At 45.7% G+C, this 22,336-nt stretch overlaps 1 protein-coding gene across 2 annotated transcripts in view; it reads right to left on the bottom strand.

The window, feature by feature from the left end:
* Window positions 1-22,336, bottom strand: part of Micu1 (mitochondrial calcium uptake 1) — a 156,929-nt gene that overhangs the window by 44,818 nt on the left and 89,775 nt on the right. For both annotated transcript variants that reach the window (XM_034523998.2, XM_076916794.1), the window contains exons 7-8: window positions 19,539-19,621; window positions 18,480-18,677 (exon numbers count right to left, since the gene is read on the bottom strand). In XM_034523998.2, the coding sequence (XP_034379889.1) occupies window positions 18,480-18,677; window positions 19,539-19,621 (281 nt within the window). The remainder of the gene's footprint in view (window positions 1-18,479; window positions 18,678-19,538; window positions 19,622-22,336) is intronic.

Genomic DNA, 22,336 nt, shown 5'->3' with positions numbered 1-22,336 from the left:
CCTGCCTTTCCGCTCTGGCTGTCACACAGCTGGAAGGCAGTGAAGGGCCTTGTCACCTCAGTGGCCTGCGTTACCTGAGGAGACTGGCACTGGTTTTTAGTTCGGAGGCAGAAAGGATGCTAATGAGTACATTCCACCAGGACCTGCAGATTAAATACACTGAAATCAAGTCACCGTGGCAACAGGAGGATAAGCTGCTTGGTTTCTGTCATGTATTTACCAGCTAATGATGGCACATGGAGACAGGCAGTTCAAGTGTTTAAAGCTATTGGTACCCAGGGTTGAACACACGCTTATTACAGCTCAGCAGTAGCCATATAACTTGCACTCTGCTTTCAGCTGTGGCCCTGACTCCAGTAACAGATGGGCCTGGGGACCACAAGCCAGGGTTGGAAGGTGAGCTTTTTGGATGGTTTCGCAAGGACTCGAAGGCTCTGTCCCATTATTCCAGACTGAACTTGGGTTTATTACGCTGAGCGGGCTCCTGGGCCCAGCTGACAGTGCATATGTAAAATCCGGTTAGCTTGGGCCAGTTAATGACTGCATCCTCAGATAAATGGACTCACACACTCACCTCATCAAGCAATTCCACAGTTTATTATTTCCCTGGCAGAAACTGAATGTAAAACCACTCTCACGTCACACCTGTGGTTACACAGAGGCGGAGGGAAGTCAACGAGATGGCTCCCTCAGGTATCCTAGCTGTCGAGACTCTAAAGCTGTTTATTAGCAGTGAGCTACACAGGCCAATCAGATCCATGGATACGCCAGATTCTCTCCAACAAACTTGAAGATAATCTTGGAGAGATTTTGTTACCTTTCTTGGTAGAGAAAAGAAAGATAGAAGCCACTGTGGTCTTTGAAATAAGCCGAGGATGAGATCAGTAGCTGACAAGAAAAGCCGCAGAATTATTCCAGACTCAAACTTCTCGATGTTAGGTATATCATGACAAAATCTATGTCGGTGTATGCCAACGGGAATTCCTGATGGACACTTGGTTCCACCTTGTTAGGCTGGTATCCCAGATGCCTAAGGGCCTCCATTAGATGACTAACTAGAAATTATACAAGAGTATAACTAAGTAGCTAACTTCTAACTTAAAAACTGGGTTTCACTAGGCCAAAGAAGTAATTCAGACATCCGGGCTGTCACTAAATTATATATACTATATTGTTTTTTGTTTTTTTTTTTTTTGGTAACGTTTTTGTATCATATTTCACACATTATCAGAGTATAATTCCTCAAACATGGAGTTAAAAAGGAAATCTACTGGGTTTTAAATGCATTATCACGGTGTCAAGGTAGGAATTTCCCAAACTGGCTACAAAATACTACAGGAAAAAAACCCCTACATTTGTAAAGTAATCTTGATATATTCCTCAAATTGACAGAACAAATTACAAGTATGAAAATTTCTGCATATTATTGCTTTGATTGTTGTGATGGTTTGTATATACTTGGCCTGGGGAAGGGCACTGTTAGGAGAGTCCTTGTTAGAGTAGGTGTGGCCCTGTTGGAGTAGGTGTGTCACTGTGGGTGTGCGCTTTAAGACCCTCATCCTAAGTGCCTGGGAGTCCACTAGCCGCCTTCAGATGAAGATCTCAGCTCCTCCTACACCATGCCTGCCTGGATGCTGCCATGCTCCCGCCTTGATGATAATGGACTGAACCTCTGAACCTGTAAGCCAGCCCCATTTAAATATTGTCCTTTATAATACTTGCCTTGGTCATGGTGTCCGTTCACAGCAGTAAACCCTAACTAAGACAATTGTGAAATGACATTTGTTTTCAATGCCTGAAGCATGTGCTGTAAATGGTGGCTACAAACCACAGTGTGCAGTACAACAGGGTCTTGCTTAGTCTCTATTCCCAGGAGCAGTGGGGAGACTCAATAGGGAGATTTAGAGGCAGTAATCTTAATGGATGCAAAAGCTGTGGAGGGAGACCTTGTTCTTGAAGGCAGGGGCCGGGCCTGAAGCATAAGCAGTCTGGACCATGCATGCACGGCTGCGCTTTTCACAGCACAGAGAGAAGGAGCGATGTGTGGTGCTTAGCTCCTACAGAGCAGCATCTGTCCTCTGGGAGTGAAGGAGCTCACCTCTCTACTCACTACATTCAAAGAGAATGAGCCATGGGGGAGGACTGCGGAGATCCTGAGCATCTGAGATAAAATCACCAGGAAGGAAGAAACTACTGGGAAGAGCAGGGGTGGGACCAAGCGCATAGGACAGCAGTACTGGAAGAAGCGTGCTGCTGGAACTGTCTGGTCTTGGTTCAGCCTTCCTAAGGCCAACCTTGTACCCTGGGAAGGTGGTAAAGGATATAAACACGACCTCCAACGTTCTGCTTCTAACACTCATAAGCTTGGGTAGTCCTCTCCTGCAATGGACCAGGGTCAGTCGGAGCCCTGGGAGAGGCCATTGCCACATCCTGAGAATCTACAAAGAGGTCCACAGAGAGGGGAACCACAGCCTTCTGCCTACAGCTGTGAGTGAGTTTGCAAGAGGAGCCTGGGGCTCAGTCAAGCCTCAGGTAGACTGCCTCTGGATCCCCATCCCTTGGAGATTCTGTGATATAGCTGCTGTTTCAGGCAGGGAGAACAATCAATTCTTATCTTCCAGCACAATGAACTCAACATAGCTCATTAATTTTCTAGCTGATCTATTCGGCAAGTCACTGACTTCGGATTAATTAGGGTAATTTCTCATACAGTAACAGTTAGCTAATATGCAGCCTCAGTGCTTTGACTTTGGAGGTAAAGTGTTAGAAGCCATTATTTCATTTCCTGTTCAGGGATGCCTACTAGTGAGGATACCAGAGGCAGGGTTGGTGTCCCAGCAACACTGACGTTGCCTTAGACAATACCAGGTGTTAACTTAAATGAATATATTCACTTTTTTTGTGTATGGAGGCCACAGGACAACCTTGGGTGACTTTACTTAGGAGCTGCCACCTACCTTGCTTTTTGAGGCATAGCCTCTTATTGGCCTGGAGCTTGCCAACAGACTAGGCTGGCTGGGCAGTGTGTTCCAAGGGTCTGCCCGGTTCCCTCTTCTGGTTACAAGCATGTGCTCACCATGCCTGACTTCTTGACTTGGGTCGAAGGGGTTGGGGGCGGGGCATCAAACTTAGGTCCTCAGGGTTCTGAAGCAAGCCCTTTCCTGACCGACCTATCTCACTCACCCTATATTAGCTAATTCACAATAACCGATATTTTGAGTATGAGAGTCAGAAGGCCAATTGGTCCACAGACATCATAGCCTCTTCCCTACAGGTTGAGGTAATTCTACCATACCAGCAGGACACTTCAAAAATAGCTCTTTGCTCCCCTAACCCCCACTGCCAGGGTGGTACCAGGAATTCAAGTCAACATCTCGTGTGTACTAGTTAAGTGAACATACTAGTTAAGTGAACATACTAGTTAAGTGCTCTACCACTGAGCTGTAGTCTCAGTCTTCTCACTGCCAATGTTAACAGCACAGGAAATCCATTAAACCAATTTCAATTTCTGTACTGAAGGTAGAAGAGGATTTATTAATATTCTAAGCAATGATGACAGCAATTTTGTGTCAATAATTCTATATGATGCTCAGTAAAGAGGACGTGGCCATTGTAACCTGGAAACGACATCACTTTCCACTGCTCTTATTTTATTTAAAAAAATGTATTTAAATATATGGGTATGTTGTCTTCATGTATGTCTGTGCATCACGTGCCTACCCATGGAGGCAGGAGTGTGTCAGAACCTCTGGGGTTGGAGTTACAGATGCTTGTGAGCCACCATGTGGGAGCTGGGAATTGAACCTGGGTCCTCTGGAAGAGCAGCCAGAGCTCTTATTCAGTGAGGTATCTTTCCAGCCCCCCGCCCCCTTTTAGAGATAGGTCTCACTGTGCTGCTCAGGCTGCCTTGAACTCCTGGGCTCACAACATTTGGACTCAGCCTCCTGAGTAGCTGGAGTACAGGGGCACATGCTGCTCCTTAATCTCTGATGTCACGCCTCACAATGTGCCTGCATGGAAATCTGAAAACGTTATAGCTCACTGATTGGTACCCTCCAGAGCAGTGGATTCCATACACCTCATTTACTCTTTTAGTTGAATATACTGAAAATCATTGACAACATATTATGTTGAGGTTTATTTCTGGCATCTCTGTAACTGTGATGAGGAGCTAAAAGCTGTCATCAACTGGAGAAGTCAAGAGAAGGAAAGAAGAGGCTCAAGATTGTGACTCTGTATCCCATGCCAAAGCATCCACTTCTACCAGAACCACAGAATTTCAGAGTTAAAAAAAAAAACTTAGAAATTATCTAGGACATTAAAAAATGATATCAACATAATGGCTGCAAAGTGGGCAATTTTCTGCCCATCTTCCAAAATTTAAAAGCTGCAAAGCTCCAATGACTAGGAACAGACAGGAATGCCAGGAAGCCCAGCCCAACAGTTCTTCCCCTATTTCCACTTTTAGTAACGGAAGACGTGTAGGACACACTAGCAGGCTATGGCAGGGCACTCTGTGGAGCAGAGAGAAGTCAGCTCCTGGCTGACACAGAAATGGCCATGAGAGGATGAACAGGCGGACATCGGGGAATGTGGAATGGAGGCTGGAGACCGTGTTAGGGACGTCTACACCTTCCTGAAAGGTCAGTATTCCATTCTGTACAACAAATTAAGGCTCTTGTCTTAGTCAGGGTTTCCAGTGCCGTGAGAAAACGCCATGACTAAAAGCAACTCGGGGAGGAAAGGGTTTATTTTACTTTACAGTTTGATACCACAATCCACAATCGGGGAAGTCAGGGCAGGAACTCAAACAGGGCAGAAACCTGGACTGAGGCAGAGGCCATGGAGGAGTGCTGCTTACTGGCTTGCTCAGTCTGCTTCCTTCCTTCCTTCCTTCCTTCCTTCCTTCCTTCCTTCCTTCCTTCCTTCCTTCCTTTCTTTTTTTTCCCCAAGACAGGGTTTCTCTGTGTAGCCCTGGCTGTCCTGGAACTCACTCTGTAGACCAGGCTGGCCTCGAACTCAGAAATCCGCCTGCCTCTGCCTCTCAAGTGCTGGGATTAAAAGGCGTGCACCACCACTGCCCAGCCTGTCTGCTTTCTTATAGCCCCCAGGACTACAGTGAGCCGCACCCCATCACCGCCCCAAGTTATTAACCCAGAAAATGCATCACAGGTCAATCTGATGGGGGAGTTTTTCTCAATTAAGGTTTCTTCCCAAATTAGTTTAGCCTGTGCCAAGTTGACATAAAGCTGGCTAGCACAGTTTCCAAGGTCCTAAGGGGTGAAGTTAAAATTTAAACCCATCAAAAGACCACAAAAATCACTATTGCATAGTTATTCTAATGGATTGTTCTATTATATTCAAACACTCATCTGTGCCTATTCTATGCGAAACGTGGTCTAGGGGATAAAAAGGTGAACAAGTCAGTCGGCTGCCTGATGAATCCGTGGACAGGGATTAGGGGAGACAATAAACAGGTGGCATGTGCCTGTCATAGGCTCCAGGGAGACTAGCACATGAACACCACCACAAGTTTAAGACGAGCTTGGGCTACCCAGTGATACATTGTCTCAAACCCCACAAATGCTGGGGTTACACAGCTGGCTCAGTGGTTAAGAGTACCAGTTGTTCTTCCCAGAGACCTGGGTTCAATTCCCAGCACCCACAGGATAGCTTGCAAATGTCTGTAACTCCAGCTTCAGGGCATCTGATATCTCCTTCTGGGCCCTGAAGGCACTAGGCACATGTATAATGCATGGACATGTATGCAAGTAAAACACTGATACACAAAGTAAGATAAAGCAAAACAACCCTCACAAATACTCATGGGCCTCACCCTTTACATCCAAGCTCCTGGCTACCCTGGGGGAGGAGAAAAATTGCAGTTTTCAGTTGTGTACCCTGAGCTGAGCTTACCAGGGTCCAAAGGAATGTGCCAAACCCATGGTCGCATAGATGGCCCCTGGTTTTTTTTTTTTTATATGGGTCATAAAACAGAGTGAAGAAATTTGAGTGTTCAACAAAGATTTGTGGTTAGGGATGGTGGGGAAGGTGGGAGGTGAGTGGGGCTATCATGCAAAGTGTACATGTGTGAACTTGTAAGAACAATCAGATAACATGTGCCCCACCCCCCACCCCCATGAGTGGATAAATGGATGGGTGAACAGAGAGGCCGAGGAAGCCTGCTCTAAGCACGTGACACTGAAGCTCAGCATATTTCCCATGTTGCCTCTCCACAGCTGCCTCTTGCACTGGATCTCCCAGTGGACATGAGGGTGCTCACACGGAGACCCGCCCTTCTCTGCTTCCTCTTCTCCATTCTGCACAAAAGAATTTCTGTCCCTGGCTTTCTTTTTGTTCTTCAGGTACGTTCAGCCTCCTTGTGTGGGCGTCCTACGCCCACAGATGCCATACACTGGAGGTCCTCTAGCTAAGCCTCTGACCATATCATTATGGTTGCTATCATTGTCTGAATGCCAAAGCCCAGCAGACAAGAGCCATGCACTGTGGCACAGCCCTGTAGTCTCAGCCCTCGATAGGTTACCATGGGTTGTCCAAAACAGAGCGTAGCACTTGTCTAAGAAGCCAGCTGTCCTCTCTTCTCTGTGGCACTGCATGGCATCACCTGAACCTCTCCTCTCCTGGATGCCAAATCCAGAAACACCTTTTATTTAGGATTTCTCAAACGAATCCCCTTCCCTCTCCTCATTTCTAAGATTACCCTATTAATTTCTCCTTGGATAAACATTATAACCATTTAATAGGCCCCACCTCCTTCGCTAATCTACACAGTCTGGGTAGATAGATCTTCCTGGAGATCCAGATCCTGTCACATGACTTCCCTTTTAAGCTGTAGTGAGCTTTCTGACCCACACAGCAGTAAGGAGGTGCCCACAGCTCCACTCAGCACACACACAGCCCTTCATGGTTAGCTGCTGTCTCTAACTATTCTCTAAGATGTGCCGTCTTCTCTCCCTCCCATCTTCGAAACTGCGCCATTTCCCATGATGTATTTTTCTTTCTTCTATTTTCACAGATCTTTCCCCCTCTGAGAAACGACTGAAGTAGTTGATATTTCATTAGCCTAAGCTTTAATAAAATAAGGCATTCATGCCATGTAGGGCAGGTTGACAGAAAGCACACAGGAGAGTGTGGGTGTGGGTAGAGAGACGACATTCATGGGAGAAGTAATAAGAAATGGGAGGGGTTTGAGGCACATCCATTTCTATGCCCTTAGCTGAGGATGACACGATCCTCTCAAGAGGCATCTGCTCAGAGCATCAGGTCAACAGGCGGGCCATAGTGCATTATTTATTCATTGGTTACTGCAAAGCTGGCTCTGGCTCCTAAGACATAGTCTAGACTCCAGAGACTCTGCCAACAGACTAGAGGTTAAAGCTTGATTTTTTTTCTTCTAAGCATTTCCTTTTGAGATCTAAAGACTCAAGTAAGACTCTGAAAGGCACCTGCAGCTAAGCACTGCTATGGTGGGGGGAAGGGGCTGCTATGGGGGGAAGGGGCAGGCAACTCACATGCCTTACACATCTTGTTTAAGCTTCCCCATGCTTTGTTCTTCTGTTTTACTTGAGAAAGGATGAATAGCTCATGCTGGCCTCAAACTAGTGACGCCCCACCCCCAGCCTCCTGACTGCTTACATCTCAGGACTGTGACACCATGCCTAGCAAGCTTGAAGGCTGATCGGAGGTAGCTAAACTTTGTCTGTCTCTAGGCCTAGCTGGGTCTTAGGGAAATCTACAGGTTTCCCTTCATTAATATTGCCCTCTAATTTTCTTTGTCTTTCTGTCAGTCTGTCTCTGTCTGCACACCCCTCTTGTATTTCTGCAGAACCAGCCTTGAAGGGACAGGAGAGTCATCCATTCAAGAGTGGTCTGGGACAGACTTGATGAGGTTGGCCATTCTCCCCCTTGCTCTTCCCTGACTGCAGTCCCAAGGTTACCCCTCCCCCAACTCTTTTCATCACTCCATGCCAGGGTAAATAGCAGATGAAGGCAAGCCAGCCTGTTCTGCAGACAGAATATACTTCAGAGTTAAGGGTGACACAGAAAATGCCTCTGAGCGGACTCCTGTCCTCTTACCTCACAGACTGACTCATTGCTTCCACTAGGGATTCCACAAGACACCATGAGAAACTGTCTGGGGTTGAGCACGGTGGTGCACCCCAAGAGATAATCTCAGCACATGGGAGGCCAAGGCTAAATGACCAGATTTAGACTAAGCAGGGCTGCGTAGTGGGACCTTGCCTCAAAATAAACAAATAAAATAACATTCTGGTCCACTCATCTTACCCTGAGACCAATGTTCTGTTTATTTTTGTATCTTCAACACTGAGTATAGATCCTGCATTACTTCAAGCTGGAGGAGCTGGATTGCCAGGAAACAATCTCTGGTCCACCCTTCATACGTGTGAATCATGTTATTTAACCTCTTCCTGACTCAGTTTCCATATATATACATGGAAAAAAATATATGTATGTATATATGTATATGTGTGTATATATGTGAGTACACTGTTGCTGTCTTCAGACACACCAGAAGAGGGCATCAGATCCCATTACAGATGGTTGTGAGCCACCATGTGGTTGCTGGGAATTGAACTCAGGACCTCTGGAAGAGCAGTCAGTGCTCCTAACCACTGAGCCATCTCTCCAGCCCCAGTTTCCACATTTTAAATGTGGGATTACAATGCCAACCTCACAGTACTGTGAAGACCAAAGGATGTAGGAAGCTGCTGTTATCTGCGCAGTTGCTAGGCAGATAGGCTTCCTTAGTCACTGCCAATCCTGAGGCATATTGGGTGGTGAGCGAACAGCCAATCAAAAGTGAATACGTCACTCTAGACTGTACTTAAGCGGGACCCCTTCCTCAGCTCGGCCCTTCCGCGTCTCTCCACGTTTCTCCACGTGGGTGATAAAGATTAAAAAGCCTCGTTTACAGTAACTACCTGATCTCTGCGTCTTGTGATTTCTCCGCGGATGCAAAGCTCTAGGGGGGGCGCGTTAGAAAAGGAAACAAAGAGCTGGGCACAACTAGAACAGTGCCTGACTCAAGGCGAGGGCTCAAGGAATGGCGGCTAGCATCTTCCTCATGAAGCTTATGCCCCATGGTTGTTGATGTGCTGGGCAGCGCTACAGGTCTGTGGCCACAGACTGCACCAGCTAGGGTACGTATGGCTGCCCAGTGAACCGTGATTGTGAGGCTTCTCTCCTCAAACTGCTCTCCATTCTCTGTGCTGCATCTCAACTCTAGCAGGTTAAAAATCTAACTAGCCCTGAACTGTGCCTTCCAAATGAATGACCTGTGACCTTTTGGAACTCTGGCACTGGGCTCCAAGGCTGAGAAGGACTTGTGTTCTACTGAAAAGGGGCTGCTATGTCTTTGAATGACAGTCAAGAGACTTTTCCCAGGAGGAAGATCAAATCTTCATGGTTTATTTATGAGTTCGATTTTTTTTTCTTGTGGCCAGTTTGAAATGAATTTAGAATGTAGCGTTAAGGATATCAGATGGCAGAAAAATCCTGGAAACAGCCAAATATTGTAAAGGTACCATGGTTGTACCACTGACTTTGATTGCAAAGTTACCCATAAATTAGAGCACGACAAGCCTTCAGTGCTTGTTGGTACTCAGGGATTAATCTTAGCAGTGCTAACAGTCTACAGTCAGACGTGGTAGCACACGCCTGTAGTCTACATCATTGGACAGTCACAGCAGGAGGATGACCTGAGCCCAGAAGTTACATTAGCTTGGACTCTGCTGCCCTGAGATGTCCCCTTCTTCAACACAACCAAAAGATAAAAACTATTAGGGAAAATTAAATTATCATATTATTATTATTTTTTTTGAGATGGGTTCTCTTGTAGCCCAGGCTAGCCTCAGATTCACTCCATAGCTGAGGATGGCCTTGAGTTCCTTATCCTTTTTTTCTCTACCTCCCAAATGCTGGGATTATAGGTGTGTACCATCAAATCTACCTATGTTCTATTTTTCAAAGCAGTGGTCAGCTCTTCTAAAATCCTGAACCAGGCATGGTGGTACACGCCTTTAATCCCAACACTGGGAGCCAGAGGCAGGTGGGTCTCTGTGAGTTTGGTTTGTAGAGTGAGTTCCAGGACAGCCAGAACTATGTATCTGTATGTATGAAACCCTGTATCAAACAACAATAAAACAAAAACCAACCAAGCAACCAGAAAAAAAAAAAAAAAGAAAAAACCCACAAAAAATTTTCTCTGGTTCTGTAATTAACCCCTGGTGTGTATGGATCATACTACCTCCAATCTGCTGATTTTTTTTTTAATGGATAGATAGATTTTTAGATTTAAGGAGTAAGACAACAAAATAAAGAGCTTGAAAAAGACAAAAAAATTAAGCCACACACATATGTATGAGCATAATATGCTAATAGGTCTTTTTTCTTAAAATATAAACAATAAAAAAAAACTCCTTTAAATATATACTTTGCTTGTTAAAGTTATAAATACTTAAAGGAGAAAAGTACCTTTTATTGAATAATTCAAGCTAAAACCAAGGATAAAATAAGAAATTATAAATTTATTATTATCTATATTTTGCTTTGTAGAAGCAAAAGAGTAAAAGAGAAGCGATCCCGATGAAAACTCCTGTTTGTTTTCTTGCATGGAAGTAAGAGACAACTCTCTGGGGCTTTGAGGTTAAGAGCACTGGCTGCTCTTCCAGAGGACCCTGGTTCGGTTCCCAGCACCCACAATGGCAGCTCACACCTGTCTGTAACTTCAGTTCCAGGGGATCTGACACCTTCACACAGACATACAAGCAGGCCAAACACCAATGCACATCAAATAAATAAACCATAAGGAAAAAAGGGAGAGTCAACTCTGGGCCCAGCAGGTTTGGTAGTGCATGCTTGGAAGGCAGAGCCAGGAGAATAGGTTCGCAGCCAATATGATCAGGATTTACAAAATGTGCCGTCAGGCCAGCCAGGCCTGTGCTAAGAAATCCTGTCTCAAAAAAGCCAAAGTAAAAACCAATAAAAGAGTCAACTCTCATCATAAAGTTATATGAAGTCATTCCCTCCAGAAACCAGAAGGATCAAACACAAAAATCAAAACAAATGTAGGCTGTGAGGACTACGAAGAACATTCTAGCTCCTGGCTGAAGGCCTTCCTGCTCCGGATCCTTTTCTATAACCACTTGGCCTTTGTGTGAGTCCGTCTCTCAAAAGCAATGGGCTCCCTGGCTGTACTGTTAGGAGCAAGAGACGGACACACAGGTATGCCTTGATGGATTCAAACGTGAGTCTAGGGTCTCCTTAGGCTTTCTGAAGTTTTAAAAATGCTCCTTGCCTGAAATTAACCCCTCTGGGCTAGAATATAGCACTGTGGCAGCGCACTCGCCTGGCCTGGGGCAGACTTAGTTCAGATCCAGCACTGAAAACAACAGCACAGCAACAGGCAGGCAAGGTTTGTAAATGCATTTGCCACCAAGCAAACCTGGGGAATTTAATCTGGGGAATAAATAATAATAAAAAATAATAAATCTGGGGAATTTAATCCCCAGATCTCATAGGTTAGAAGAATAAAGAATCGGCCCAAAGCTAGTGGGGCTGGAGCAAGAGGGAGAAGGGGAGGGGAGAAAAGGAGAGCAAATAAAAGAAAATAACATTAATCTAATTTTCTCAAATCCTTAAACAACTTATTTATTCGGATTGTGTGTGTGTGTTTGTGTGCGTGCATGTGCGTGTGATGAATGTGCGCAGGCACACTCGTAGGGATCGGAGGACAACCCTGTAGAGTCAGTTCTCTCTTTCCACTGTTCAGAACAAGCATAAGAAACTTGTTCTAAATGCTACCATTTTGTTTTCAGATTCCATTATTCACAGGGAGAAACTAAATTGAAGGTCCCAGGTCCTTGGAGACCTGGGGACTTTCCAATAGCGGACTGGCTTCTATCATTGAGAAGGCTAGGCTGATTTTGAAGAGGTCAGCTCAGAGTCTTTGGAAAATTCCACCCGCTCCTTTCCTGGGAGAGAAAGGTCATAGAACAGGATGAACCAACCAAACCAACTGTTGGCCACCTACAGACAAGGGAAGTCCTTGCCACCTCATTCTCTAATGACCAATCAGTTTAAAAGTCATACTGTTCTGACAATCACATTGTCCCTAATGGCTGCTGCTCTGAAAACTGTATAAAAACTTGTTGACTGGGCTGCACGGGGTCACCACCCTCTCCTTTGGGTGCAGGATGACCCCAAGACCCCAACACGTTGGAACAATAAATTCCTCTTGCTTTTGCATTGATCCCCGGCTCTGTGTTGTTCACTCAGGGGCTCCCCGGTAAGCTAAGGCTCCTCAGAGTCTTACAATCTCATGACAGGCTTCAAATTGGCAGTTAAGGAGACTAGGCCTAAACCTCTGTTTCTAAGAACTGGGCAAGGATAATGGGTCAGCAGCAGTTTCCACACTTTACTCCCTATAATGGTTCCGGAATGCCTAGAGACACAGTAAGATAAAGCTCTTCTACCCCAGAATTCCAATGTGCTTTAAATGGAGACTCCGAGCTCACTTGGTGGTCTCTCTATCTTGGTAATGGGAGACCCCAGCTTGCTGGACTTCTGCAGAATAAAACACTCTTTGTGTTTACATATTAGAGTCTGGGGTATCATTCTTTGGTGAATCATAGACCCTTACATTATAAGGAAACAGGTGTCTGAGTCCAGGCATTTCAGGGACAACCTCTCCATCTCGCTGGCAGGGTCAAACAAGTTTATGTTCCAGGTCTAGGAGCCTACTCCTACCATGACTGGTGAAAACTCCTTTGCTCAACTCCTTATGTCAAAATATGATTGGACAGGGCTACAGCCCAGCCCGCTCCCTCTCACTTTGTGGTCTCATCCTTTACAAATCCTGTGCAATTTCTTTTCAGGGTCATAGTTCAGCTCTTGAGTCTGTTCTGTGGCCCTGATCAATCAGTAGTGGCTTGGTTACAATACATTTTTGTCATCTGCATTGACCTGATGTTTGAGTTATGTTGGATTTATGTTGGATTTAAATGACTCCACATGCTACCTCTATGTGGTTCTGGGGTTGGACTCAGGTCAAAAGCATGTTTACTCTCCAGGCCACTTGCTGGGCCTCTCTATTTTTTATTGATAGTGGTGAATAATTAGCCTATTTCTTTGTGCCCTGCTTTTAGATTTTTTCCCTATTAAACAAGGTACACACACACACACACACACACACACACACACACACACACACCCCAGAGACGTAAGACAGTCATTCCTTGTTGATAGTAGCTCATCCTTCCTGATGTTTCACAGTGATTGGCTGGTTACCCACTATTCACACAGACACCCCCCCCCCAACTTATTTCACTGTTTCTTCGTTGTATATTCTAGTTAGAGGCTTTATTCCTGCATAAATTAGTTTTTTTACTTCTCTTTGACACGACAGTTCCTTTCCCCCAAATTAAAGTTAACCATAATCTTTTTGATTGACATCTTTCTTGCTACAGTCTTCAAGAAATCAATGAATATATTAACTGGAATTAGACTCGGCACCTGTCTCCAAGGAACCCTGCTCACTGGTTCCTGGCAGCCTTACATGGAATTCTTAACCCTAAAAAGAGTTTTAAGGGAGCAGCTTTGTAGTCTTACATCACTTCTTTAAAATCGTGTTTTTGCTGTTGTTGTTCTCAAATAGAGAAAGGGGGAGGGGAGGAATGGGACAAAGGCTGTGGGAAAGTAAGAGCATCAGACTCTACAGAGCGCAGCAGGTGGTCACTCCCTTGACGACACAGCTGGCTTGGGTAACAAACAGCAGACACCAGAGAATTTCTTCTCTGTCTTAAGAGGGACACGTGGGCAGCAAAGGAGCCAGAAAATGGACCTTAGGAGAAGGCAGAATGATACAACTTTGGTCTTTTTCAGCCCCTAAAATCCAAACTGTTTTGTTTTGAGCCCCAGAGAAACCATAGCACAGGCTAAAAAGAACAAAACCAAGCAAATGTATTTACCAATCAAGGAGGCAACAGAAATAGCTCAGTCTGAAAGAAGTGTGGCTCGGAGCCGACCCTACCACATGGCAGCAGTGACTGTCTACAGTTTCGGTGTCTACACCTGTGATACGGTGTAGCATCTAGATCACATGCGCTCTGATAGTGCTGGTGAGAATTAAAGAAGGGTCAGCTGGTGCATGGTTTAATGCCAGTACTCAGGAGGCAGAGTCTCTGGGAGTTCCAGGCCAGCCAAGAGAACCTGTCTCAAAAACAGTTAAGATATGCAGAGTGCCTGGATCAGAGCAGAAGTTCACAGGCGGCTCCTCCTCTCACCCCTCTGGAAACGCAGGGTGATGGATCAAACTTCCTTTATTCTCAAAACTGCTGTTCTGAGAAAAAGGCAGGAAAATGGAGCCATAAATCTCCTCGATCTCAAGTTTTAAAGGAGATAAAGCCACGGAATAAACTAGTAAGAGACAGAAAGAAGGATGGAATTATAAAGCCCATAGCAAAGGTATTGAGATTTATTAATCATCTCCACTCGCCTCTTAGCAGGGATGATGAGATTTTATTTCATGCTCAGTGAAGGGGGAAATCACCCAAACTTGGAAAAGTGAAATTAGAAGTGTTTCATAAAAAACAACGCTTGCTGCCATTTCCAGATGTCTTCTCAGAAAACATTTCAAAGTGAACGAACAGCCTTTTGGTCTCTCAGCTGGGATGCCTCCTGTGCAGCTGCCTGTGGTCTGTCCGAGGCAGAACGACAGCAGACACCACTGTGAACACACTAAGGCACCGCACTGGCCAGGTGCTGTGGGGCACACAGCCCTGAGCTAGTATGACAGGGCTGCCCTGACAATAACTGGGTGGCTTAAACAGCAGAAACCCATTTTCTCAGGGTTCTGGAAGGTCTAAGTGCTACACACTCGGTGTGTGGTGGCTGCCCAGACTGCTTCTCCCTCATCGTCTCTCTGTGCATGTGTGCTCCGGGGTCTCTTGATGTGCCCATTTTTTTCTCATAAAGGCAAAGGTCAGATGGATCTGGACCCCATCCAGTGGCCTTCTTAGGACCTAGTTACTTGTTCCAGTACTGTCTCTGAATATGACCATCTTCTGAGACAGCGGTGTTACGGCTGTGTGTTACTTTTCCATTATGGCAGCCAAATAACCTGACAGAAACAACTTGAGGGAGAAAAGGTTTTGGTTTGTGGTTTTCATCATGGTGGGAAGATGCAGTGGGCGGAGCCAGTGTCAGGGAAAGCATGGGGTGAGGTCTGCTCACATGGTCCAGGACAAGAAGCAGAGGCAGGCTTAAGCTGGAACCAGAGGTGGGTGTGACCTCCACTGGCTTGCTCCTGGGCACGCGCGTCTGCCAGCCAGGCTCTAGCTCCCAAAGCTCCACGTCATTCAGAGTTGTGCCGTGAGCTGGGGACCCAGCATTCCCAGTCCGAATGGTAACAGGCTATAGCATATGGATTTGGAGGGACACGATTCAGCCCACAACAAAACACTGACTCACGTAACCATTTTATGAATGAGTAGCCAGGCTCCGAGAAAACAGCTAATTCATCGGCTCATTAGTGCCCAGGCCAGCGCTGTGTGCTAGCTAGACTTCCCCAAAGGGATTCTTATCTAGAAGAAGACACACACTGACGGATGAGTCTGAGGAAGACAGCTACAGGTCCAAAGGCCCAGTCACTGGGCTGTGTCATTATGTGGAAAGAACGGATTCAGGGTAACTGTTTACACCACACTCAGTAACTGTTAGGCTGGAGCCCCTCCTCCACCCAATAAAACCAACAACTGGCTCCCTCTTCTGAGGAACAGCTAACTTGAAAAAAGTCCAGGTCCTGTGTCCTGAGCATTTAGGAGTGTTCGGCTTGACTGGGGTTGGCTTCCACCTGCTCACCCTCTGCGCGGACTGCATTGTTCTTTCAGGTTTGCTTAAAGTGCCTTGGTACTGAAGCTTTATCCTGTAACTGCATTGTATGGAGCTATATTCTGTGTTAAATGATAACTATAAAGGTAAGAAAGTAAACTGTTTACATTCCCAGGTGTCGTGATGCTTGCAAAGACCAGTTTGGTGTGCATTCCAGGGGTCTACACATAGGACATAAAGTCTAGAATATACAGTGCTTTTGCAAAAATTGTTGGATGACGTCTACTACTGGCTTCTGTACTGAGGAACAAACTGAAATATTCCAGTTAGAATACAAATTTTACATATATGCATGCTGCATATATGTATATACACAGATATTCAGACATACATATAATTGTAGCATCTCTAGTGTACACATATATTATAATATATACATATATATGTATATATTTTAGACTTAAAATATACAGTTCAATATAAACTTCCACCTCCTCAAGATACACATATGCAAATATTCTAAAATAAAAAAAAAGTAAATTGAAAGTCTAAGATATCATTGTCACCAAATGTGTGGGTACGGGATACTCAGGCTGGGAAAACATGAATATCTACACACAATACTCCAGAATCCTAAGGCTCAAATGACTAATTTTCTCTATTCTGAAAAGTTCCACTTTAAACTCGATTATCTGCAAGTTTACCATGGTAAGTGGCAAAAATCAGAGTCCTGAGGTTTTCCTAAAGACAGCCCTCTGTGTATGACTAAAGAAAGCAAAATGTTGCCAGACATGGCGGCGTACACCAGCACTGGGGACGCAGGGGCAGGTAGAGCTTGGTGACTGAGGGTAGCTTGGGCTATGCAGTAAGTGACAGGTCAGTCAGAATTATACAGTGAGATTTCATCTCAAAAAACATTTTAAAGCAAAATGGCACCTAACTAGAATATTATGGGCTAGAGCAACGGCTCAGAGGGTAAAGGCACTCACTTGACATGAAGCCTCATGTCCTGAGTGAGAGCACTGGGATACCCATGGTGGAAAGAAAAAATTGACCCCATGGGCCGTCTTCTGGTCCCACCCCCACAAATCAATCAATAAATGTAATATAAGAGTTAAACACAGACATTATGACTAATTTTCTGATTACATGAGAGCTGATTACATAATTGCTTTGCTTCAATCATTGTTAAATCTTTTCGGCGATGCACCAGACTGAAGTGTTCCTCTGGGCGCAGTGGAGGAGAAGCTTTGAGATCTAACGCTGGCCTGACTCTCCTGATGCCTTCTCAGCCTTGTGTGCTCGTCTCCGGCAGCACAAGGGAGTCAGGGTGAGTGAGATTGGCTCTGCGGCTTCTCTCCTGACCTTTACTGCAGGTGCAGTGCTTGTTAGTGATTACAGGCCTCCAGAAGAAGTCCTGCGGAACTGTAGGAATCGATTCCCGGGTCCCATGTAGCTCAGGATGACCCTGCCCTTTCCAGGTAGCCGAAGATGACTTGACTCTCTGATCCTCCTGCCCCTCCCTCCAGAATCACAGTGCCAGCTTGCTGCTTTTTTTTTTTTTTTTTTTTTTTTGAGATAGGGTCTCACAATAGAGCTCAAGCAGGTCTGGAACTCATTATGTAGCCTAGGCTGGCCTCAAACTCATGGCAATCCTCCTGCCTCAGCTTTCTAAGTGCTGGGATTCAACCCTAAAGCTTGACCCGCTTTGCTCGGCCTTCTATGTGCCTCGGATCATGAGTGTCAGGGAGTTAGGCTGTGATTCGCCCAACTGTTGTAACTGAGTCAGGCAGAGATGGGAAAGCTGAGTGCAGAGAAGAAATGTACGGGCTTTAAGTGAAGTGGGAGCCTTCTCTTCGTGTACTTTTAGTGACACTATTTAATGTTTTGAAATTTCAAACAATATTAAAGCAGGGATTATGCTGGAATTAGGAGGTTGTAAGGGAATTTAAAAAAATCTCTAAAAATTAGGGCGTTTTAAATCTCTAGGCAAAATCATAGATAGAAGGTATTTGACGAATTCTCTGAATAGAACCAATAGCAAACCCCCCAAACCCAACTGGTCAGGACACAATGTGAAAACATTAGCACTCTTATGGCGGGGCATCTGGGCCTGAACAGCATGACTGTCTCCATCTTGAGTGGAGAAGTGAGCATATAAATCTCCCAGCACAGCGAGCGCCTCTGCAACTGAGCACACAGACTTCATCCTGACAGTCTGCCTCCAGCTGCTGCTGCCTTTGCAAACGTTCACAGGAAGGGCTATTACCTCGTCTCCTCTCTACATTCTGGTGCCTTCCATGTAATGAGCACAACACTGGGAAGCATGTTAGGGCTAGGCCTGCTCTGACACCCACATTTCTTTCTCCTTAAATGGGGGATCCAAAGACAACTAAGATTGAAAATCTCTTCATCTCTGTGTCCTAGAACCACAGGGCTCCACGACAATTCCTGCAGAATGTGGCATTTCCCATCTGCTCCTGGCTTACAGATCAACCCCAAAGCCCATATCCATTTTCATGGCTGGAGGGAGACTGCAAGAAAGCCTAGAGGCCCTTCTCCCCAGGCTTTATGTGGACATGGAGGATCCTAGTCCAGGCAACACCTACCTCCAGCTTTAGAACATCATGCTGAAGTTTACGTTGAAATTCCAGGAAGTTTTTAATGGTCAGTTTCCCTTTGAGATCAGCTCCAAAAAAGTATGTTGTGAGGGCCGAACATAAGCCGGACTTGAGGGTGTTCCCAGTAGTTGGACGATCTCTGTGACGCATGCCCATGCTGGTTTGGGAGCGAATGATGCTTTGAACCTAGAACAGAACCATATTCCCACCCTTAGACTCAGGATAATGAGACACAGGAGAGGTTACCCCTGCAGAGTCTGTGTGAACACTGTACAACACAACCACCTTAGGAGCCATGTCCTATTATCCCCATTTTACAGATGAGAAGACTGAGGCATAGACAGTTGAGTAGTGGCATCGAGGGGGAGGAGAATGGGATTCTGACTTGGGAAGCCTGGCAATTTTATGACTGGAAGCCTCCTAGAGAGCTTGCTTTCAGGGAAAGAGGATTTGTTTGGGCTGGTGGGGGTGGAATGGTGCAAGAATAGTCATCTTTACAGCAACACTGTCTGTGTCTTATTAAGTTTGAACATCCCACATTCCCAGTCTACTCTAGATGTGGCAAGAGGTGGCATGGCTGTCCAAAAATTCTTTTGATTTAAATTACTTTATGCATATGGCTGCTCTGCCTGCGTAGATGACTGTGCACCATTTGTACGGCAGGTGTCGCAGAGGCCAGAGAGGGCTTTGGGTCCCCTAGGCCTGGAGTTAGGGTGTTGATGATCCACCATGGGGGTGCTGGGAATTGAATCTAGATCCTCTCAGAGTGTCAAGTGCTCTTAACCACTGAGCCATCTCTCCAGGCTTACATGCAAATTCCTGATGTCTAAATATATGGTACACGGAGTCGGTATCAAATAAGAAGATGCAGGGAATGTCTTCAGTCTGTGAGAAGCATCCATCCTGGGGACTAACAAGAGTGGCCTCCACGTGCGCGTAAGCTTTCTCGGGCAAGTCTGTGGTTGCCACGGTTCCCGCTAGTACCCGCACTTATGCTCACTCCCCACTGGCCAAGAAAGACCGAAAACAGAAGTCAGCACGACTTGCCTGCTCAAACTCCTCCATGTCTACTTCTCCGTCTCCGTTCAAGTCAAACATCTTGAAAGCAATTTCAAAGTTCCTCTGAGGAGCTGCAAGTGGAGAAGGAGAAAGGAAGGAACACAGCAGTCAAAACCCAAGTCACTCCAGAAAAATGGCTTAACCCTAAAATAATGCCCAAACCAGAAAAGGACACTGTCTAGATCAAGTGTTAACTCCTTAAAACCCCAAGATGGTTCTGTGACCAGTAAAAAGTACATTTTCCTGTTTTTGTATGTATTTGGGTGTTTTGCCTGCCTGCATGTTTACACACTAAGTATGTACAGTGCTCATAGAGGCCAGAAGAGGGCGACAGATTCCCTAAGCCTGGATTAACAGCAGTAGGGGTGGAGGGGTGCTGGGAATCACACCTGGATCCTTTGCAGGAGTAGCCAGTGCTCTAAACCACCCTTAAATAATTCGGCTTTGCCATCGGCTGTAGGATACTCTTTCGCACTCTTTGGTTGTTGCTGGTTATACATGCTAAGCTCGCACACCATGTTTTAAATATGCTATTATTTACTGAATCGAGACACCCTGTCTAGGATGAGCCATACTGTTGCAACGCAAGAAGGTCAGAGTCTAGGCCTCGGCTCTTGCCTTTAAACAAGCTAGCTTTCCAGACTGCTTTAGTCAGTCAGTGCAATGTGCCACTTTGCTGTGGGGGCTTCAGGCTGTCAGTATCTCTGTTCTCTGGTAGGATGGGGAGGCAGACTGTAAGTCATTCAGCTCCCACGTCAACAGGCTGGCCTCATACACCAAGTGAAGCATCCTTAAATGCTAAAATTTAGTTGAAGCTTAAACCCCGCTCCTACCACCCCCAAAAACAACAACAACAAACAAGATAACTCCACGAAGCTTGAAATACTTAATTGAGTGATTAAAGCCCCTCCACCAGGCTTTAGTGTTTCAGAATCAATGAAAACGCAATTACTACACTTCATGTGTCATAATGAAACGGAAATTAATGGCTGTTCTCCTGTGCACTATTAAGTATTCTGGTAAAGAAAACGAAGGTATCTACTTTCCCCCCTCCCCCTTATGTGCTTCCAACTTGCAGAGCTTTAGAAAATAACTCAAAGTCTCCCCAATACCACTAAGGAGATTTTCAGTATCATTTTTACTAAACAAACAAAACGAACCCCTAAACCAAACTAACCAAAACCATGAGGATTATTTGTAGACACAGAGGAGTTTCGCACAGCATGCATAACCAGAGAGTCCAAGCCCCCACTGTGAGTTTGTCAACAGCAGTACTTCCTGGGTGCCAATTTTCCTTTCAGAGCCCCAGGCAGCTGGCTGGAGAGTTCTTGGCTTGCGCTTGCTTGCCAGTTGCTGTGGTGGATGCTGTGCCTGTCCACTTCCAGCTGTCTGATTCACTTGATGTTGGCATCCAACAGACTCGTTCCTGTTCTGTTTCTTGGTCCGCTGGCCTCAGCCTCCCCAGCACAATGCCATCCCTGGTCCGTAACGACTGTTCTTTGGGCTGGGGCTACAATTGCTGAGCAGGGCACCACTTGGAGAATTCGATTTTTATGTTCATTGGCATCTTTCTCCTTCCTTCTTTTATTTTTTTCAACACAAGGTTGCTCTGCAGTCCAAGCTGGCCTCAGACTCAGAGATCCGTCTGCCTCTGCCGCCTGAGTGCTGGCATTAACGGCGTGCGCCATTACAACCTGGCTAGTGACACTTTTCAAAAATGTTCTGTCTAATCTTCTGCTAAGATGTTAGTGTCAAACTTGGGGTTTTTGTTGTTTGTTTGTTTTGAGACAGGGTCTCATGTTGTAGCCCTGGCTGGCATGGAACTCAGTATGTACACCAGGCTGGCCTCAAACTTAACAGTGCTGGGATTAAAGGCAGGAGCTGCCATGCCCAGCTTGAGTCAAGCATTAAGATGGATAATTTAATCTATTTACTGGTGGATTTTGTACTTGCAATCTCGAAGGTTTAAAGGAGAAAACAAAACAGGACTGGAGACATGGATCAGTGGTTAAGAGCACTGGCTGCTCTTGTAATAGACCTGATTTCGCTTTCCTGCACCCACATGGTTATCTGTAACTTCAGGCTCTGACTTTTCTAGTCTCTGGTAGCACCAGGACTGTATAGACATACAAACAGGCAAAACATGTATACACATAAGATTTACCAAAAACTAAATCTGAGTGGTCAGATTTAATGGGCCCTGAGAGTGGTCCAGACTGTGGGCTGCGAGGGGGTGGGGTGGGGGTGGGGCAGGTACAGATTTGCTCTGCAGAAGGCAGCTTTGAACGTCAGGGCAGGTGGTGGCATTGGGCTAGCCCTCTGCTAGCGGCTGCTCTGGAAGATGACACCCATGTGCTTCAACCTGGCTTTGGGATGAACAGATCGGGAGCTGCTCCTGATGCCCCGCTGGCCTCTCACCCTCTGCCAGGGTCAGCAACCTGCAGTCATCGACTGGGGTGAGTAGGGAATCAGGTAAAAGGTTTCAGATAGACTACTTAATATCTGAACACTGGGATCATGCCTAAAACCCAGGTAAGTATCAAGCACTTTTGTCTGGCTTCTTTTCAAGAAATGCGATTTATAGGTTCTCACTCTAACAGCTGGAGGGCTGTTGACCCAGAATGATGAGATTCCTGCTGATGGGTTCCAGAGGGTGTTTGGAACCAGTTTTGGCCACAATAATCTTGATTCGTGAACTGGAATCTCTTCTTCCTCACAGGGACAATCCCTCTCAGCTCTTCTGGATTTCCTCTTGCAATGTAAAGAATCTAATTTCAGTCTTGAGG

This window comes from Arvicanthis niloticus, chromosome 20 (genome assembly GCF_011762505.2).
Source record: "Arvicanthis niloticus isolate mArvNil1 chromosome 20, mArvNil1.pat.X, whole genome shotgun sequence".
Classification (NCBI taxonomy): Eukaryota; Metazoa; Chordata; class Mammalia; order Rodentia; family Muridae; genus Arvicanthis; species Arvicanthis niloticus.
The sequence above is the reverse complement of the archived record's forward strand: the minus strand, read 5'-3'. Positions and strand labels throughout refer to the sequence as shown.